The 22055-nt window shown below is 34.5% G+C and overlaps 1 protein-coding gene across 21 annotated transcripts in view; it reads right to left on the reverse strand.

Annotated features, from left to right (window-relative positions):
• Positions 1-22055, reverse strand: part of BAZ2B (bromodomain adjacent to zinc finger domain 2B) — a 317724-nt gene that overhangs the window by 103858 nt on the left and 191811 nt on the right. For 15 of the 21 annotated variants that reach the window (XM_027055668.2, XM_053215128.1, XM_053215127.1 and 12 more), the window contains 3 exons: positions 16179-16367; positions 11671-11838; positions 10135-10328 (listed from right to left, as the gene is read on the reverse strand). In XM_027055668.2, the coding sequence (XP_026911469.1) occupies positions 10135-10328; positions 11671-11838; positions 16179-16367 (551 nt within the window). The remainder of the gene's footprint in view (positions 1-10134; positions 10329-11670; positions 11839-16178; positions 16368-22055) is intronic. The other 6 variants (XM_053215140.1, XM_053215139.1, XM_053215126.1 and 3 more) reach the window with 3 other exon arrangements.

Consider the following 22055-nt stretch of genomic DNA (forward strand, 5'->3'; position numbering starts at 1 on the left):
TCGCACCCTATTCCAAGCTAGGAAAGCTTTTAAGAATCCTCTCCTTGAACTTTCATTTCATTGTATACTTCTTTCTTTCAATAACAAAACAAATTCAAGGCTATTATGTACCAGACATAGTTGCTCTAGTCTCTGGGGATACAAGGGTATGACGGCAACTCTGCCCTAGTGGTAACAGGGAGAACAGAATCAACAAACAATATAATTAGGTGTTTTTAGTGATGTATACCACAACTAAAATAGGATTCTTGGATTGATTGTGTGTGCTGGGGGTGAGGATGGGCATAAAGATTTAGATGCAGTTATCAGGTAAGACCGTTTTGAGCTGAGACCTAAATGGAGAGTGAGAGACACTCACATGAAGATAAAAGTAGAGCCTTTCAACACAGGGGAAAGACCAAAGGCAACAGCCATGAAATAAGTTTGATATGTTCAAAGACTTGGAAAGGTCAGCTATCAGTTATAGCACAGGGAGCCAGAGAGAGAAAGAGCCACAGGAAACAAGGTTGAATGGACTGGCAGGGGTCAGATTATATGGGGTCTTATAAGACTTGACAAGGATTTTAGTCTGAGGGGGATAGGAAAGACTGGAAGGAGTGATAACATAAAATTATTTTAAAACCACAAAAACTCACTTATGTTTTTAAGAAGACTGTCTGCATGTAAAAAGTAGCTTGTTACTGACTTGTAATAGCAGGAGTGGAACTCATTTAAACTTGAATTGTTTTATTTTTTTCCCCCCAACAGGCTGTATATGTATTTTAGTCTGTGACTTATATTGTTTAATTTGAAATATCTACATTTATTCTAAATAATCACACATTCTATATGAGGGAATTGGACTTAATGATTGTCAATGAACACTACTGACATAGCAACCCCCAGAAGGAATTATCGAAATTAGCTGAAGAACATTTTTTCAAACTACACATGAAAAAGGTTACCGAAGCAATGTTTAAAAAGCTTTTAAAAAGGAAAAACACTGGGCAAAAAATATATATAAGATTTTCTTCCTTAGTTCCAATGTCCTTCATTCCCATTTTACTTGACAACCTACTACCACAAATTCATGCCAGACAATGACTTACCCAGAGGCAGAAGCGCTCTTTTTCTGAAATTTTAAGTTCTAGTATCCCTCACTTTGATAACCAACCTCTCTCTAGTGTCATTTCAACATAGATGCCTACAGACACCACTACGGTACCTCAGAATCCAACACTTTATACCATTAAAAAAGTGCCCCTGTAAGTTTTTACTACTTGCTACAGGAAATATTTTTTACTTTAATAGCACTGATTTTGCTTAGAAATGTCGATGTAGATTCCTTACTAAAGCTAAGGACAGAATCTATTTCATATGTATGCTGCTAAAGTCTTGCTCAATGCCTTGTATACTGTGGAAGCACTGGAGAGTACAGATGTTACTAGATTTTAGCACTATTTCTAAGAGGTACATTCCATCCCCAAACAGCAGAAAACACATTCTTTTAAGTACATGTGGAACATTCTCCAGGATAGATCATGTTAGCCCACAAAAGAAGCCTCTATAAATTCCAAAAGAATAAAATCATATCATGCATCTTTTCCAACCACAACGTATGAAACTAGAAACCAAACACAAGAAAAAATTGGAAAGCACACAACTACATGAAGTCTAGATAACACACTACAAAACAATGAATAGATCAACTAAGAAATCAGACGGGAAATCAAAAAATATATGGAGGCAAATGAAAATACAACAGTCCCAAATCTTTGGGATGCAGCAAAAGCTGTTCAAGAAGGAAGTTTATAGCAATACAGGTATACTTAAAGGAACAAGAAAATCTCAAATAAACAATCTAAACTTGCAACCAAAAGTAAACAGAAAAAGAACAAAGCTCAAAGTCAGTAAAAGAACAAAAATAATAAAGATTGGAGCAGAAATAAATGAGAGAGATTGGAGCAGAAATAAATGAAAGAGACTAAAAGAATCAGGAGCTGGTTCTTTGAAAAGATAAAAAAAATTGATAAACCTTTAAGCCAGACTCATCAAGAAATTAAGACAGGACTCAAATAAATAAAATCAGAAATGAAAGATGAGAAATAATGACTGGTATCACAGAAATACAATGGATTATAAAAGAATACTCTGAAAAATTACATGCCGACAAACTGGACAACCCAGAAGAAATGGATAAATTCCCAGAAACATATAATCTTACAAAACTAAATCAAGAATAAATAGAAAATTTGAAGAGATCAATTACTAGTCATGAAACTGAATCAATAATCAAAAGCTCCCAACAAACGCCAGATGGCTTCACAGGTGAATTCTACCAAACTCTTAAAGAAGAGATACTTACTTTTTGCAAACTCTTCCAATAAATAGAAGAGGAAGGAAAGCTTCCAAGTTCATTCTATGAGACCAACATTATCCTGATACCAAAACCAGATAAAGACATTACAAAAAGGAAAAAAAAAAAAAAGAAAGCTACAGGCCAATATCTCCGATGAACATTACAAAAATCCTCAACAAAATACTAGCAAACTGAATCCAAAAAAAGTCACTCACCACAATCAAGTGGGATTTACTCCAGAAATGCAAGGGTGGTTCAATATTCACAAATCAATGTGATACATCATATTAATAAGAGAAAAGATAGAAAACATTTGATCATCTCAGTAGATCCATAATAGTATTTGACAAACTACAACATTCATTCATGATAAACTATCAACAAAGTAAGTTTACAGGGAACATATCCCAACATAATAAAGGCCATATATGAAAACCCCACAGCTAACATCATATTTAATCATGAAAAATGGAGAGCTTTTCCTCTAAGATTAGGACCAAGACAAGGATGTCCATCCTTACCACTTTTATAATGGAAGTCCTGGTACATAGTACTAGAAGTCCTGGCCACAGCAATTACCGAAGGGGGGAAAAATACATAAAAAGCATCCAAATTGGTAAAACTTCTTCCTTATTTGCAGTTGACATGATACTATATATAGAAAATCCTAAAGACTCTACCAACAAACTACTAGAACAGATTAATGAACTCAGTAAAGTTGCAAGATACAAAATTAATCTACAGAAATCTGTTGCGTTTCTATACACTAATAATGAAGTAGCAGGAAGAAAAATTAAGAAAACAATTCCACTTACAATTGCACCCAAATAATAAAATACCTAAAAATAAACCAAGGAGGTGAAAGACCTGTATATGGAAACTGCAAAACATTGATGAAAGAAACTGAAAAGGACACAAACAAATACAAATATATTCCATGCTCATGGACTGGAAGAACCGATATTATTAAAATGTCCATATTACCTAAAGCTGTCTACAGATTTAATGCAATCTCTATCGAAATATCAACAACATTTTTCACAGAATTAGAAGAAATACTACTAAATTTGTATGGAACCACAGGAGATTCTGAATAGCCAAACTAATCTTGAAAAAGAAGAACAAAGCTGGAGTATCACAATCCCAGATTTCAAGATATACTACAAAGCTGTAGTAAACAAAACAGTGTGGTACTGGGGCACCCAGATGACTCCATCAATTAAGTATCTGACTTGATTTTGGCTCAGGTCATGATCTCATGGCTGTGAGGCCTTATATTGGGCTCCCTGCTGGGCATGAAGCCTGCTTAACATTCTCTCTCTCCCTCTTCCTCTGCTCCTCCTTGCTAATGCTCTCGCTCTCTCTAAAAAACAAAATGAAACAAAACAAAACAACAACACAACAACAAAAACTAAACAGAACCGGAGTGCTACAGGCAAAAAATAGACACATAGCACAACAGAATAGAATAAAAAGCCTGAAATAAACATACTTTTATGGTCAATTGATCTACAACAAAGGAGGCAAGAAAACACAATGGGTAAGAGATAATCTCTTCAACAAATGGTGCTGGGAAAATAGGACACTTACAAGCAAAAGAATAAAACAAGACCACTTTCTTGTACTATGCACAAAAATAAACTCAAGATAAAGATATAATATGAGACACGAAACCATAAAACTTCTAGAAGAAAACACAGGCAGTAGTTTCTTAGACATCAGCCATAGAAACATTTTTCTATCTGTGTCTCCTCAGGTAAGGGAAACAAAAGCAAAATTAAACTACTAGGACTTTATCAAGTATAAAGATTTTGCAACAGTGAAAGAAACCATCAACAAAACAAAAAAGGCAACCTGCTGAATGGGAGAAGATAGTTACTCATGGTACATCTGATAAGGGGTTCATAGCCAAAATATATAAAAAACTTAATACAACTCAATGCTAAAAAAAACCCAAATAATTTGATTTAAAAATGGGTAGGGGACCTGAATAGACATTTCTCCAAAGAAGACATACAGACGGCCAACAGACAGATGAAAAGGTACTCAACATCAGCCATCACTCATCAGAGAAATGCAAATCAAATCCACAACAAATTATCACTTTACACTAGTCAAAATGGCTAAAATCAAAAATAAAAGAAATAAGATGTGCTGGCAAGGCCATATAGAAAAAAACCTCGTGCATTATTGGTGGGAATATAAATTGGTACAGCCACTCTGGAAAACAGCATGGAGATTCATCAAAAAGTTAAAATACAATTACTATATGATTCAGTAAGTGTACTACTGGGTATTATCCAAAGAAAATGAAAGTGCTAATTCAACAAGGTATATGCACCCCTATGTTTATTCAGCATTATTTACAATAGCCAAGATACGGAAGCAACTCAAGTGTTCATCAATATATGAATGGATAAGAAGATGTGATGTATATATTACAGTAGATATTATTCAGCCATAAAAAAGAGATTTTGCTACTTGCCACAACATGGATAGAGCTAGAGAGTATCATGCTAAGTGAAATCAGTCAGAAAAAGACAAATATCATATGATTTCAGTCATATATGGAATTTAAGAAACAAAACAAATGAACAAAGAAAAGAAGAGAGAAATTTAAAAATCGACTCCTAAATACAGAGAACAAATTGGTGGTTGCCAGAAAGCAGGTGGGTGGGGGCTGGGTGAAATAGATAAAGGGGATTAAGGGTATCTTTATCCTGATGAGCACTAAGTAATGTATAGAACTGTTGAATCATTACATTGTACATCTGAAACTAGTATAACACTGTATGTTAATGATACTTGAATTTAAAAAAGAACATTTCTCCAGAAAGGTGAAAACAGCTTTATTACATATTTTTCAATTAAAAATACTAGTTTTATATGTTAAAAAAAAACACTATGGGAGTAAGGAGTGCATGCAGAGAAGGGGCAGCAGTGTGGACATAGCTCCTTGGAGCTCATACTAATGAGAATGCCCATGAAACAAATCATAAGATGAAGATTGAAGAGCAGTTAAAGAGCAACAGGTAGAGAATATGACCCTGAAACCTATGTCCCTGGAAGGAAACAAACAAGAGTCTTTTATCACAATTGCTCAGTGGGGTGGCTTAAAGAGGAAAGAAAATGTTTGTTTGGGGTCTAAGTACAGTTCTGTTGAGTTTTGTGGTGAGTACCATTAGACTTTTGGCTTTACCATATGACCTTCTCCAGACCTTCATATGTTTTACTGTATTCTGGAAAACATTTATCTTCTGTTGAAAAGGGAACTAAAAGATCTAGAGGACATATTTCTGTGAAATATTCTGGGCAAAAGGAAAGAAATCTTTATTTGTTCAATTGATCCTGGAAAACATACAGGGCTTGACGCTGTATTGAAAAAGGACAAAAGAAAATTTTATAAAATAGTTCTTTAAGATTAAAGTTGGAACCTGGGAGGCATGTTGAAATCTGAAGATTTAAGGTTGGACCAATATCACCTATATTTTGCTGTGGTGTCAGAACTTCCTAGTCCCCTTGATATTACAGCTGAATGGGTGAAGAAAGTGATGTGTGCACAATCACAAACTGTTGATTCTGTTCCCCCAGAAACCAGGCCTTCAACGTGGTTTTTATAAAATTTAGAGATGACACCACTCTAGTTATTATCTTTGTTTCCAAAATGTTTGCAGTTAATGCTAAGACTTTAATTCAAAATAAACCAAGACCCCTCACTGAAGAGGAAATACAAATGAGAGTAGACCAAATTCACTAATATGGGTGCACTTACTAGAACTTCCAGATATAATGTGTTAGTTTGTATAGCTCGAGTTACCTCAGCTTACTTGCTTGGATGCATGAAACCTGGACTCAGTGGTTGCCTACCTTTAATAACGTGGAAATGTCACAGCTTCCCTGGTATGATATGGAAGAAGAAATCTAAAGGCTTTGAGTAACCAGAATATTGGAGTAAATTTACCATATGCAATCTGCATATCCACCCTACTCCTAATAACATCACTTCTATGGCAGATAAAGTCTAGTCAGATGGCAGAAAACACATCAGCAATTTGAACAGGGGAATTTTATTATATAGAATTATTAACTAGTGGGATGCCTAGGTGGCTCAGTTACAGGACTGAGCATCCAACTCTTGATTTCAGCTCTGATCATGGTCTCACTGTTTGTGGGATTGAGCCCCTCAGCACACTTTGCACTAACAGTGAGGAGTCTGCTTGGAAATTCTCTTACCCACTCTCTCTGCCTCTTCCCCACTCATGCTCACATATGTGCTCTCACTCTCTCTCTCAAAATAAATAAACTTAAAAAAAAGAATTATTAACTAGTAACAGAATATGAACTGCTAAGAGAGACAGACCTCTAAAGAATACAAAATAGCAGTGTTTTCACTCATGCGGAATTTGAGAAACTTAACAGAAGCCCATGGAGAAGAGAAGGGGAAAAAACAGTTTCAAATAGAGACAAAGGCAAACCATAAGAGACTCTTAAATACAGAGTACAAACTGGGGGTTGATGGGGAGGGGGCGATGGAAGAGAGGGGAAAATGGGTGACGGGCATTGAGGATGACACTTGTTGGGATGAGCACTGGGTGTTGTATGTAAGCGATGAATCATGGGAATCTACTCCCGAAGCCAAGAGCACACTGTATACACTGTATGTTAGCTAACTTGACAACAAATTATATTTAAAAACAAAACAAAAGGAAACAATCAGCAAAACTAAAAGGCAACCGACAGAATGGAAGAAGGTATTTGCAAACAACCTGTCAGATAAAGGGTTAGTATCCAAAATCTATAAAGAACTTCTCAAACTCAACACCCACAAAACAAATAATCCAGTGAAGAAATGAGCAAAAGAAATGAATAGACACTTCTCCAAAGAAGACATCCAGATGGCCAACCGACACATGAAAAAATGCTCAACATCACTCATCATCAGGGAAATACAAATCAAAACCACAATGAGATACCACCTCACGCCCGTCAGAATGGCTAACATTAACAACTCAGGCAACAACAGATGTTGGCGAGGATGTGGAGAAAAGAGGATCTCTTTTGCATTGTTGGTGGGAATGCAAGCTGGTGCAGCCACTCTGGAAAACAGTATGGAGGTTCCTTAAAAAACTAAAAATAGATCTACCCTACAACCCAGCAATCGCACTACTAGGCATTTATCCACGGGATACAGGTGTGCTGTTTCAAAGGGACACATGCACCCCCATGTTTACAGCAGCACTATCAACAATAGCCAAAGTATGGAAAGAGCCCAAATGTCCATCGATGGATGAATGGATAAAGATGTGGTGTATATATACATACATATATATATATATATATATATACACACACACACACACACATATATACACACACACACACACACACACACACACACACACACACACACACATATATATACACAATGGAGTATGACTCAGCAATCAAAAAGAATGAAATCTTGCCATTTGCAACTACGTGGATGGAACTGGAGGGGATTATGCTAAGTGAAATTAGTCAGAGAAAGACAAAAATCATATGACTTCACTCATATGAGGACTTTAAGAGACAAAACAGATGAACATAAGGGAAGGGAAGCAAAAATAATATAAAAACAGGGAGGGGGACAAAAACATGAGACTCTTAAATATGGAGAACAAACAGAGGGTTACTAGAGGGGTTGTGGGAGGGGGGATTGGCTAAACGGTTAAGGGGAATTAAGGAATCTATTCCTGAAATCATTGTTGCACTATATGCTAACTTGGATATAAATTTAAAAAATAAATTAAATAAATATTTAAAAGAAAGAAAAGAAAGAAAGAAAGAAAGAAAGAAAGAAAGAAAGAAAGAAAGAAAGAAAGAGAAAGAAAGAAAGAAAGAAAATGGGATTTACATGGCTGGGTGTAGGGAGAGCAAGGATATAGATATCACAGGGAGCCGGCACATCACTCTCTTCCCAGGCCAGGGCTCCCCTGGTGAGGGCACTGCGTTGTGCAGCCTGCTGATGCATTTCTGGCTGTGGGCAGGCCACTGTTGGAAGGGCTCTAGTCCCACATAACCAGAGTTGGCGAGAGGAGAGAGTTTACCACAATGTGGTTTGCTGTTATTTGGCAAGGCAGCCTTGTGAGGGCCCAATGTTGTGCAGTTAATTACAGCTGACTGCCTTGCATATAATACTAGGGTCCCAGCTTGTTGAAAGGCTCTAGAGGTGGAAGAAACTCATGGACAGGCAGGTAGAGAAAGGCCTCTTCCACCCACATCACTGCCTGGTATCCTAGGAGCCCACCCTTTAAATAAATATGGCTTCTGTAAGTCACTGGCTAAAATTCCCCCCAGTTAGGATTATTGCAGTGAGCACATAAAAATAACTTCAGAGCTGCCCAAGTTTAAATGTTGCCTATATTCACCTCCCTATGTATGTGCCTCTTAACAAATGCCTGAAGACCTCCTTAAAAATTGACCTAAATCACAAAACTATATTAAAGAGGCATTGCAACTATCAAATAGCAAAGCAATAATAATAGATACTGTCATCTGCAAATAATGATAAACCTGTCTTCCTCTCCATCACTATATCCCCTTTTTAATATTCATGCCCTATTGCACTGGTTTATTTGACTTATCCGAACATTAAATAATGCAGCCCTAACAGGGGAAAAAAAAGAATATTGAAATAGCAGATGTATGGAGTAGCCACTTACTGTAGGGCACAGGTACAGTACTAAAATAAAGGTAAACTTGGAAGACAGTCTCTCTCTTCCAACCTCATTCACCCAAGGCTGAACTTCAGACTTTGTTGGAGAGGAGGTGGCTGTTGCCCACTGTCTGGCAGAAAAGCTAACTGAGGTATCACAGGTCAGGCTGGCAAATAGAAAACATGCCAGCTGGAGTGCCAGGAAAAGTTGCTGGAAACCTCCGAGCTAGGGTGCCAGTAAAATTAGCTAGAAAGCCACCCACTGCTGTTTGGGTAAAACTTACTAATAAGGTCCCTGCTGGGATGCCCATGAAACCCACTAGAATGGGTGTACTACTAGTTCTCCTGAACAGAGCCCATGGAGAAGCAGCCAGCTGGTGACAAAGCTACCCACTGGCAACCACGGCATAAGAGCAAGAAGAAAACACCAGAAACAGGAACAGAAGCCCTCTCCTCTTCCAGGGATTCTCCAAGATCCTCTGCTGACAAAGTCTAACACTGTGCCAATTGGCAAAGGAGAAGAGGGCGAATTCATAGAGCTGAAAGGCATAAATTGATAACCTGCATAGTTGGGGATAAAATGAAATAAAATTGGCCATGAGGGGATGACTGCTGAAACTGAATAATAGATGCACAAGATTATTATGCTATTCTGTCTATTCTATATATTTGAAACTTCCCATAATGTTTTCTTATTTTTGTTTTCCTAAAAACATAGGCTCTGGGGTCAACCTGCTTGACTTCAAATCCTGGCCACTTACCAGCCAACTATTTTGAGGCTCTGTTTCCCCATGTGTAATTGCAATACCTAGCTCATTAGAGGTATAGACAGGATTAAAATAGGTGTGATATGCAAAATGATTAGAGTAGAGCTGGTATGTAGTAAGTTCTCCATAAATCTTAGCTATTATTGCTATTTGTATTATTTATACTGGTGCTGAGAGTTTTAATTTTTAAGAGACATAATATTAGCATCACAGCATAAAAATAAACGTGTAAAAATAAGAGTTGGTAATTCATAAGAAATGACTCTACGGAGTCAGGTGGTTTGACCTTTAGAATGATCTGTTGTATATTTGTCCTAGAAGGAAGAGTAACTTACCTTATCTTTTATTTTGTCAGCTCTAGCATCCAAAGGCTGGTTTTTGTTTTGTTCCTGATTACATTTTCGATTTCCTCCACCTGAGCTTATACTTTTACTTTGTCCCACAGAACTTGAAGCAGTAGTGGATAGTACAGGTGTGTTGATACCAGATACAGATGATGTAGTGTTTCCATTTATTGACCCATTTACACCTTGAAAATAAAAATAAACATGTTTATACAAAAGAATATTAATCAGTCATAAGAAGGAATGAAGTAATGATATATGCTACAATATGAAGGACTCTCTAAAACATTATGCTAAGTGAAAGAAATCAGACACAAAAAGTCACATATTGGATGATTCCATCTGTATGAAATATTCACAATGGGTAAATCCATAGAAACAGAGCACAAGTTAGTGGTTGCCAGGGTCTGGGGGAGGGAAGAAAGAGGAGAAACTGCTTAAGGGGTATGGAGTTTCCTTGTGGAGTGATGAAAATGTTTTGAAACTAGATAGAAGTAGTGGTTGTTCAGTACTGTGAATACATTAAATTTCACTGAATTATTCACTTTAAAATGGTAACTTTATATTTATCTGAATTTCACTTCAGTTAAAATAACGTTTAGAAATATAATTAAGAATGAAGTCTTGCCATTTGCAACTACGTGGATGGAACTAGAGGGGATTATGCTAAGTGAAATTAGTCAGCCAGAGAAAGACAAAAATCCTATGACTTCACTTATATGAGGACGTTAAGAGACAAAACAGATGAACATAAGGGAAGGGAAACAAAAATAATGTAAAAACAGGGAGGGGGACAAAACAGAAGAGACTCATAAATATGGAGAACAAACTGAGGGTTACAGGAGGGGTTGTGGGAGGGGGAGATGGGCTAGATGGGTAAGGGGCACTAAGGAATCTACTCCTGAAATCATTGTTGCACTATATGCTAACTAATTTGGATGTAAATTTAAAAAAATTAAAAATAAAATTAAAAACAAAGAAAAAATAAATATAATTACATGCAAATATTTCCCCTTTCAGAGTAAACCCCCTGACAACTCTTACTCAAGTAAAAAAAGATAATAATAAACCATCTAAAATGCTATTATAATTTGCAGATGCTCTTCTAGCAACAGTTATCAACTACAGCAATATTAAAAATCAGTTAAAAGAAAAAAGGAGGACTTGGATATTAATTTTGATGAATATAATGCTGAATTACAGAAGAAGTAATATCTTATTTTGGGTTACACAAAAGAGGTAATGAGATACAGAGGAAAAAGCAGTGGAGCTGGGAGTTAGAAGGCCTGGGTTCAAGTCCTGCCGATGCCACATTTACATGTAAGTGGTCCTTGAATCATTTATTTAAACTTGGATGAGAAATGAGAATACTTCCAATCTCTAAGAGTCATCATGTAAGATTAAGCAAGACAGTATGAAAAAGGTGTCTAGTACAATGTTATATAAATGTCATTAAATCTAAACTCTACTGAAAATAGGTATTGAAATGGAGCACTTGTAGGACCTCACTTAAGTTAATATAAATACCTTTTTCAGGACCATTTCTATTACTTTTTCCTGAAGTCCTTGAATGGAAGGAAGAAGAATCATGGTTCTGGGCTGGAGGAGCAAACAGCGGTGGAATTCCCAGCAATGGTGGAAAGAAGGTCGCCCCTGTACGAGTATGAACATCTGTTGTTCGCCACCATTCTGCACCTCAAAACCAAACACCAAACAAACAAACAAAAGTACGTGAATTAACTTTCTAGTTGATGTAACAATTCTTGTAATTTTCAAGTTTCATCTTGGAACAAAATTGCTGAATCACACATAGTTCTGATCATCTAACTATAAGATAGTTGATTAGATATTGTACACTCATCATTTCCTCTCATTAAGATAATAAATATCCAAGGATCTTTACTTAGCAGCTCCTTGAGTTCAAGTTTATGAAGAATAAAGGTAGTCTATGGTTTTAAAAATAAAATGGAAAACTTGGAATATTAAAGAACTATTTGACTCTTTGATAACTTAAACCATAATTTTCAAAATTAGCAAAGAAACAATATTTAAGAATACACTAATCTATTTTAAAACCTTAGAATTTAAGTTACCATCTACAACCTATGTTAAGAATTTCTTCAAGTTACATACTAATAATTCTGGGTCTGATAAATCATAAATAATAATACAAAGACTGCTACTGTAAACCGGCATACCTCAAATGCATTTATGAAAGAAAATATTCTATACTCAAACAAAAACATAAAGATATCAAAATCAGCGTGGGTTTTTTTCTAAGAAATGAAAAGCATTCAAAGATTTCTAAAACAAGTCATATTAAAATATGAAAGGTTTATAAAATTCCTCTCCATAAATTTAATGAAGAAAACTTGGATTTTGTTTATATTTTCTCTCATAATTACAGATAACGATGATTGTTTTAATAATGTAAAATGACTCAATGGTAGAAAATCATCAAATGCAATTTAAATGTTCAAACAGTGGCTCTTAGTTTAAACTTTTAGAAAAGGAGAGAAGCCAAATTTTATAGAATATATTTTCCAAAAAGGGTGAAGAGTAAGAAGAGATTTGAAAATAATCCAAAAGAAAGTCTTGTATTACCCCATTTAAAATCTCAGAAATAATCTTTCCGCTTGGCTAACCTGCCAGAGTAACAAATCACTGATTACCTTTGAGGCTAATCATCAAAGAGATATGATATATTTTTCTTTGATTGTAACTACCAGAAGGAAATTATAGAAAAAAAAACACAATAATATAGTATAAGAAACATTCAATATTCGTCAGGGTATTGTGTGATCTTTAAATCTTTTGCAGGAATATCTCTTCATTAAAAATAGAATGTAATGCAATGTTCACTGTCATCATCAGATTTTGCCAAGTGAAATGTTCATGGTAGCTGCTATTCTAAAAGGTCTAAGAGACAGCATAAGCAGAAAACTGCAAAAACTATTCTTCCGCACTGCAGGAAGGCGCTGCTAGTGAAATGACACCAATGCATATTTAGCAGTGCCTGAATGACGGAAACTGAACCAAGAATAACTATACAAAGGCATTAATCATTTATCCATTGTTTAGATGAAAGAAGTGTATGTAGGTGGGAAGAAAAACTGTGTATTTGGAGCTTGTATCAGCACAGTTGCAATCTATTATTATTTATAGGTTTGAAACCTAGGTACCAGATAGATAATAAAAAGGGACTGAGGTTTCCTAAAGGTATTTATATTATTTAATATAGAGTCTATAATTAAAGCATTCCAGCTGAATGTATAGACTTTATAAATAACCAACAGATCAGTAAGGTAATCAAAGTATAAGATTCAAATACTTTAGATATAACCCCAGAAAAAAACATAACCATAACACTGTACTTTAGAGCATTACTATAAAATATGTACACAATGGGGAATAGAAAAAAAAATTGGAAAATGAATATGGTATATTTAAACTGACACTACAGGTAAAACAAACAAACAAAAAAACAAACAAACAAGTAAATACAATAAATCACATAAAAATATGAAGATGGTAAAGCTTCTGACTAAACTTTGCAAATGTCTAATAGTTCATAAGAAATAATATAATTTTTGTTAAGCGACAAGCTTATTTATCTTCCAAATTTAAGAAAATAGAAAGCAAATTTAGTCACTCACAAACTAGCTTGTTGATAAGATAAAATATACAAAATAGGGAGTACATAACCAGCACATGATGAGTTTCCAAATGTATTTAAATGAGGTAACAGCATATTGGCAATATTAATCATATTCAACTGCAAGAGTTTAATATTTTAGATGATATTGAACCTAGAAAATATAGCAGACTTGTAAAATCTTTTGTACTTGATACAGCCAGATGCTTCACAGAATTCATGATGATACAAAAATATAATTATCAAAAATTATAAATATTTTAAAAGAGATTACTGTGAAATGCTATTTCAATATAAAAAAGAAATAATATCACACTAATATCCATGAAATTATTTTGCATCATTGATTCAATCATCTGAAATAAATTATTCCTTATTTAAAATTTCTAGTAATTTCTTCCTTGTGTGTCTTATTTTTTAAGGTGATTTCAAAAATCTGGCATTTAAATGATTACTCTTTTAAATAAAGGCAATTATAGAGAATTTAAATTTAAATTATACCAAATCTACAACTTGAAAAATGAGTCCTCTGGGTCTGGGCATAGTCTCTGTTCATTTGGCAAAAACAGTATGCTTATATAGACAACACTTTCACCATTAAAGACTGCTTGTAATTGTTTACCTACCTCCTAAAAACTGTAAACAACACATACAATGTGAGTGTATTCCTCAACACACAGAACATGACAGATGCTCGAAGAACTTTGTACAATAAATGAATGAGTGAATCGTCCAGGTAGGCTAGAGAAGTTATTAACTTTTTTTCTGTACAGTGGAAGTTATCAACAGTATTTAAATCCAGATGAGTAACTCTTTACAACTGATAACTATCATTTATCACTGTGATAAACTCTTCATTATCACTGGTAACTATCAGTGCAGATAGTATCTGATTTTAATAATATAATAATTATATCGTGGCTTAGTAATACTCAAAAGCTATGTATGGTATGATAATTTAAGTTACCATCTAAGAATTTCCTCAAATTACATACCAGATAAATCTGGGTCTGATAACTACGATAAAATGATTTAAAAAAATTTAAGATAATTAGTAACTATATTCCTACTATCTATTTTGATTTTTGTTCAGAAATCCTAGATTTCAGCAAATATCTATTGAATTGATCATCTTGCTAAGCAACCATGCTAGAAACTGGCCAAAATAAATTCCTATCAGTATTTTTAAAGCAAATGCTAAAACTTAGTTTAATACTTCATTTTAACTTTGCAGTCACATTATCCCTCCCCTTCAGCTCCTCTCTCCCAAACAACTGAATTAAAGGAATAATATGACTCAAAAAACAGTACTTGAAATATACATCTAAACATCTTTCCATTCTGTATATAGTTAAAATGAGATACTTGTTTCCTTTTAAAGGAGCACTTGACAATTTATTACCCATTAAAGTGGGCAAGAGGAAATAATAATGATAACTACAATTATGTACTAACTATATATGCTAAACTTTTCAATCAGTACTGATATGGCTTATCCTTAATCTTTACAAGAACACTAAGAGGCAGGTACTATTATTTATCCTCATTTTTCAGATGAGAAAACTGAGGCAGAGTGGTCATATTACTTGTTCAAGGTAGCAGTCACATTTAAATTCAGGTCTATTTGTCTCTAGAATTATGCTCTAATTTTTAAGCTATTTTATGTAACACTAAACCATGCGTCCCTTACTAAAATTTATTAAAGTAAAATCAATCACCAGAAACACATTAAAGTTTAGACTTTCAAAATAACATAATGAGACAAATCATAGCATGTTTGTCCAATTTAAGCTTTAACTGATGTCCTACGGAGCTCCTGAATTCTCATCTATAGAATTGGGATAATTCTGGTCTTGCTGCTATGCAAGTGGTGCAAATCTATAGTTGTTCTTATCAAATATGGAAAAATATAGAAATTTAAGAGCCAAGTTCATCTTCCTTAGGAAGTGAGAACTCAAAATAAAAGTATAGATATATTGATTGTAAGAACTGGAATGTACTTTCCACTGTGAGTTAAATAATTTTTAAAAATCAAATAAAGCTGAGAAAAGTTCATCAAGCTCTACACTTAAGATATTTACACCTCCCTGCATGTTATATTTCAATAAAAGGCATGAGAAAAACATGGCCTAATTATTCACTTTTGTGGCAGATGCCCCCTTCTCTAAACACTTGAATATCTATAATTGCACTGCCACCTAGCACAAATCGTGTGGGGTTTTTTGCACATGGTAAATAGGACAGAGCCAATTCTTGTACAAGAGTTTTAATATACCAGGCATTAGACTACTCTTTTTGTTCAATTTAATAAACAAATTACCGCTTGAACATTTTCAAGCTTTCCTCCTCTCCTTGAACACTGTTTGTAACAGATGTTTACCTGGAAAAGATGCTAGTTGGGGATGTGCGGCTAAGGCTGTGGGTGTACCAAGTGTCCCCAAACCACCAAATTCTGAATGCCCTGAGCTGGCTGAATGTAGACCAAAGACTGGGTGGCTGACCATTGGGAAGGCACTCGACACTGTGGACAGGTTAAACGGTTGATCCCCAGCTGCTCTGAATAAATGTCCTGGGAGGGAAAAAAACACACTTAAAGTTGTACTATAAAAACAGATGAGATTTATCTGATTTCAGCGTTCATAATTAAAATTTCTTATCCATTAAATTTCTATTTTACACTTTTTTCTTTTGTATTTTTGCTCTTCACACTCTATAGAATATTTCTAGAAATATTGAAGTACTCTAAATATCAAAATGAGTGGTATACCTTATTTACTTTGAATTTGAGATTTGAAAAATAATGTTTCAGGTACATAATTTTCACTAATTATATAGTTTGACCTGCTGAAGTGAACTTTCTGTTAATGCATTACATTCTTAGCAAAATTTTACACTCATAAGAATGAAAATAAAAATGTTCTATTAACATAAGGTTGAAAACCAATGAAGTCAGTCCAGGATTTGTCACCAACCATTACTCAGATTCTCATACACTGTGGGCAAAGCATTCCCAGTTCCATGTACTAGAAGTGAAGCTATGGCCTCTGTCCAATACCTCTGAGGTGAGGAGTGTGCATACCAAAAACAGATTATATTTTGGCCTAATAAAGCAATGTAAAAGACAACGTAAAGATTTAATAAATAAACCTACTAAGATATTTCTAAATGCATCTAAGGGTGGTTATCAATATAAAAGTCATTTTGAACTTTGTGATGGAAAGATCATGTTCAATTCAAATGTGTGACTGTTCAATTTCCACTCTAAAGAGAATCTAGTTCTGAGTGTCATGATTCCAGTTTGAAATGTTACACAATCAAAACCATGACTTATTTTTCATATTTTGTAAGAGACATAGCAGGAAATTTGTTAATACTTGGAAACCTTCCTTTAACTTCCAGGAAATAATTAAGTTTCCTTGGCCTGATACTATGAAAACAGAATATCAAATCCCACACTCTAGGCTATTTTAAGAATTTACTGTATAAAAGATATTATTACGCTCTGTGTCAAAATAAGGGTAAGTCTTCCTTATTATCTCCTGCTTATACCATACCTAACTGTGTACTGCAATTTAGGTTTAACATAATACATTTGAGAAATGTAATTATGTAAGTTAAAAAAATAAATAAACTTTTGCTGTCATTTAGTTATCAAGGAAATATCTCCTCTGCTTTTTTTATTCCTGAAAACCAAGAGGAAGTCATCAAAAAGGTCAGAGTCCACCTTCAGAGATTAATATAAACTCTGTATTATTTACTGAAATAACACAACACTTTTTAACTGAAGTAGTAAGATTTAAATAAATTGCATCAACTATATCTTATATCAGCTTATCAGGTAAAAAGTTCCAATTGAGGGTGAATTTCCCATTATAACAACGCAGTAACTGGATCTCACGGGAAGATCCTCAAAGTGCCTTTGCAAGAAGGCCCACAAACAAACTGTAAGAGAGAGGACAAGGGAAGGACAGACTTGGGTATCCTTTCTAAGTCAGCCAATCTCTGTTTCTGTTCATCACAGCCTAAACAGAAATTTTGTGAATTTGGTACTTTTGTGTTATCAGAATTCTAGACCACATTAGCACTAAAGTTGAGTCAAAACAAAAATAGGGCATACTATAAGAAAAGGTCATTCAAAATCACTAAGAGTAGCAACAGGTCACCAGAAAGATTGTGTAAATTTTTTTTTTTTTGCAAATTCTCAAAAACCCAGCTAGTTTCTCTAAAAAATGAACTGTAACATCAAGAACTAGTATTTATTTATTTTCACAGGTAAAATCACTGGTTCTTACCAATCATTTCAACTTCATCAATCAGATGCCCTTAATCAAATGTTTCATTTATAAACATACTATGATCAGTTACCTTTCCTTCTACATCAGTTTTCTTGATAAGCAAGTTAAACTAACCATTCCAGTTTGAGGATTTTAGAATCACTTTTCATTTATATTTTATAAAATAATAATTCTTAAATTATATTTGTCAACTCTATTTATGTAACAATGATTTAATATGAAAAAAATCTGTGGGGTAAACTCAAAACTACACAAATATTATAAAAATTCAGAACAGATTGAAATTATAAAGGGTCAGAAACTGCTCGAAATACTTTCATAACAGCTAATGAATTAGTAGTAAACATTCCTAGATGCATAGTTAAAAGATCAATTTTATTTTTGTGAAGAAGTAAATGAGCTAAATCTTGGGACTCTCGTGAACAGAAAACATGAACAATACTTAAATGAAGTTGTCACTCTTGCAGCAGTAATTAAGAACCAATCATACACAGTTTGATAACAAAAATGTTCTTTTTTTTTTTTAACTCTAAAAAGAGTGGATATCTAGAAGGAAGTGAATCTAGAATTTTAACAAAATATGAACTTCACTCACCATAGATTCAAATGGAAAAAAGAAAGCATAGTCCTGTACACAGAGTTCCATTTATGCCCGGCAACATTACAAAGAAGCTAACTTATTCTATTTTTTTACTCTTTCTTGTAAAACTCTTGGTGAAGATAATTAAAGCATAGAAAACACCCAGGTGACAATGGAATCTTTAGGGTTTATTCCCTATTGGCCTATCACTTTTGTATTTAGTAAAAAACACTAGGACCACATTATAATGATTATAGTGATGCCATGCGTTATCAAAAATACACATTCGAGATTTCCTCTGCCATATATGGATACAGTTGTACACAGAAGGGAAATGATTTCATAATGCATTTCATATTTTTTACTGTATTTTGCCTTTATAGCAAGAATCTAGAAGTCAATGATATAAAAAATAGCCTTCTCATTAAAATCTCTTAACATTATATATAATTTCAGTATTGTTTTTGTACCACCTTTTAAAATACACAGATACTAATTCCATGTAAAAATCTTCCAGAATTATTCTGTTCTTTATTCAAAAGTTTCTGTAATTCAGGCATTTCATAAACATACCTATGAAGTGTCAGGTGCTATGTTTAGTATTTGGCATACAAGGATGAATGAGACATAATCCCTGACCTCAAGAAACTCATAGTTGAACATAACTTAAATACTATTGAGCTATTTTTTATACCACATTGTCTAAAACAAGTTAATATTTCAATATTATTTAAACTGGTACTTTCATATATAGGAGCTAGTAATAGATTCCAAACACCCAAAAATGGTGTTTCATACAAAGTATACAGTAAATATCTGTTGAACAAATTAATTCACTACTCATGAAAAGTACATCCATGGGATTTATTTCAAAGACCTTCAATCAGAACAGGAAGTTCTGATGAATCATTTAAACTTACAAGTATACTTCCTAGCTTTCTTTTGCCTTACTTCACCAACCCCTGGTCCTGACTTTTTTTTTTTTTTTTTGAATGTTTATTTATTTTTGAGAGAGAGACAGGGATTAGGGGCAGACAGAGAGGGAGACACAGAATCCAAAGCAGGCTCCAGACTCTGATCTGTCAGCATAGAGCCCAATGCGGGGCTCAAACCCACAAACCGTGAGATTATGACCTGAGCCAAAGTCGGACACTTAACCCTGACTTTTTTTTTTTTTTAATTACCACTTCCTCCTTGATTCCATTTAGGTCACATATTGGTTTTGATCATTCAAAATTCTACCACCTCAAAACATGTTAAACTCTTAAGTTTAAGAGTGTGCACTCTACCCACAGTTTCCACATTTCCATTTCCTTACTTCTTAGCATGACTCCCCCAATCTCCTACCATACGGACCCTATCCATTCTTTCTTCTCAATCTCATCGCCATCTCTCCTGAGTTAACCTTGAAATAAAAGTCTTACCTGTATGTCTGTTCCCTCCCCACTTCTTGGGATCTTTACTATTTGTGCCAAACCTCAAGCCTCTCTTCCATTTTGTCTATAAAGTTACTAAAGTTTTCCTAATCATCAGGATGATGATGATGTCTAATCTTGGCAAGTCTCATTTTTAACCTCTCTGTATAAATCTGGCCTTTCTGAGTGCCTCTTCCTTATTAAAACCCACATTCAGGGGAGTGAGGGAGGGGAGGGCGACTTAAAACACACACACACACACACACACACACACACACACACACACACACACACACAATCCATGTTCACCCTTAAGCTCCAGGTCATGGAACGGTCTTGATCATCTTTTTAACTGTATCTTTTAATAATATTTCTGGTTTGCTTTATTGGATTCTCTTCTCTAATTGTAAGCATTCTTAAAGATTTTGTCCAGCTATCTTTTTTCCCCTGTATTCTTTCTTTCTCAGTTATTCATGTGTTTTCACTGTTTTAACTATCACTTCTATGCAAATAATTGATAAACTAGGATTTTAGCTCCTTGAGAACAAAAACTGAATCTCATTTATCTCAGTATCCCCAATACCTGGCATGTGTGAAACATAATTAGTACTTAAGTAACAAATGTTTCCCATGTTGTATTTTTGGTCACGTTATTTCTTTTACTTCACATCCCCCACCTAAGTAACTTTTTTTTTTACTTCTTTTGCCTTTTATAATCTTATCTATCTTAACTATTTCAAAAACATATTGCCCAAGAAGTATTCCTGAATTTCCCAGACATGTTTTGGGTTTTTTTTGACCTTTCATGATTATTTGCAATCTTTTACCATACTACATTTCTAGAATGTAAAGTTATAAAGAAAAAAGCCATCTTTTAATCACTTTTACTATCTTTAAAACATTGCGTAAAACAAACTGTTATCAGTTGCAAGGGCAATGCTTCCTAATACCTGCATACAGACAGCTAAAATGGTCGTTTTCTTTGTTTCCTTCTTCTTTTAAAAGGCTAGAACAACCAGGAATTATTTGAATGACTGAAAATACAGTTGATCCTTGCACAACATAGAAGTAAGGGGTGCCACCCCTCCTCCCACCCCCTGCAGATGAAAATCCACCTATACCTTTTGACTCCTTCCAAAACTTAACTACTAATAGCCTATTGTCAACTGGAAGCCTTACTGACAACATAACAGTCAAAATTAACACATATTTTGTATGTTATCTATATTCTATACAATATTCTTACAATTAAAATATTACAAATGTTAAGGGGCACCTGGGTGGCTCAGTCGGTTGAGTGTCCGACTTCAGCTCAGGTCATGATCTCACGGCCTGTGGGTTTGAGCCCTGCATCCGGCTCTGTGCTGACAGCTTGGAGCCTGAAGCCTGCTTTGGATTCTGTGTCTCCCTCCCTCTCTGCCCCTAACCCACTCGCATTCTGTCTCTGTCTGTCTCAAAAATACATAAATATTTAAAAAAATTTTTTAATATTACAAATGTTAAAATCATAATGAAGAGAAGTACATTTATAGTACTAAACGGTATTTATTGGGGGAAAAACGTCTGTATAAGGGGACCCACACAGTTCAAACCGTGTTGTTCAAGGAACAACTGTATATCTCACTTTTTCTATCCTCCAATTATAAAAAGCATTCACAAAGTTACTCAAAGCTCTTTGGGAAATTATATGCTGATTTAAGGTCTCTATGTTATGGCTTTAATCTTCTTATACAGCAGGGGGTGCTGTTTATATTACACCCTTGATTCCATCACCAGAACAATATCCTTAGCCTTTAGCTATATTGAAATTTCAAGCTCCTGTTCATAAAGTGACTTTTTATCAGGGACCGGTGGTGGCTCAATGAATGTCATAACTACATTTAAAACAAAGCATATTCTGTATTAATAAAAATAACACAATAATTTTCTTACATGAAGCAAAATACAACATGAGTCAAACAGGTTCT

Source organism: Acinonyx jubatus, chromosome C1, assembly GCF_027475565.1.
Source record: "Acinonyx jubatus isolate Ajub_Pintada_27869175 chromosome C1, VMU_Ajub_asm_v1.0, whole genome shotgun sequence".
Classification (NCBI taxonomy): domain Eukaryota; kingdom Metazoa; phylum Chordata; class Mammalia; order Carnivora; family Felidae; genus Acinonyx; species Acinonyx jubatus.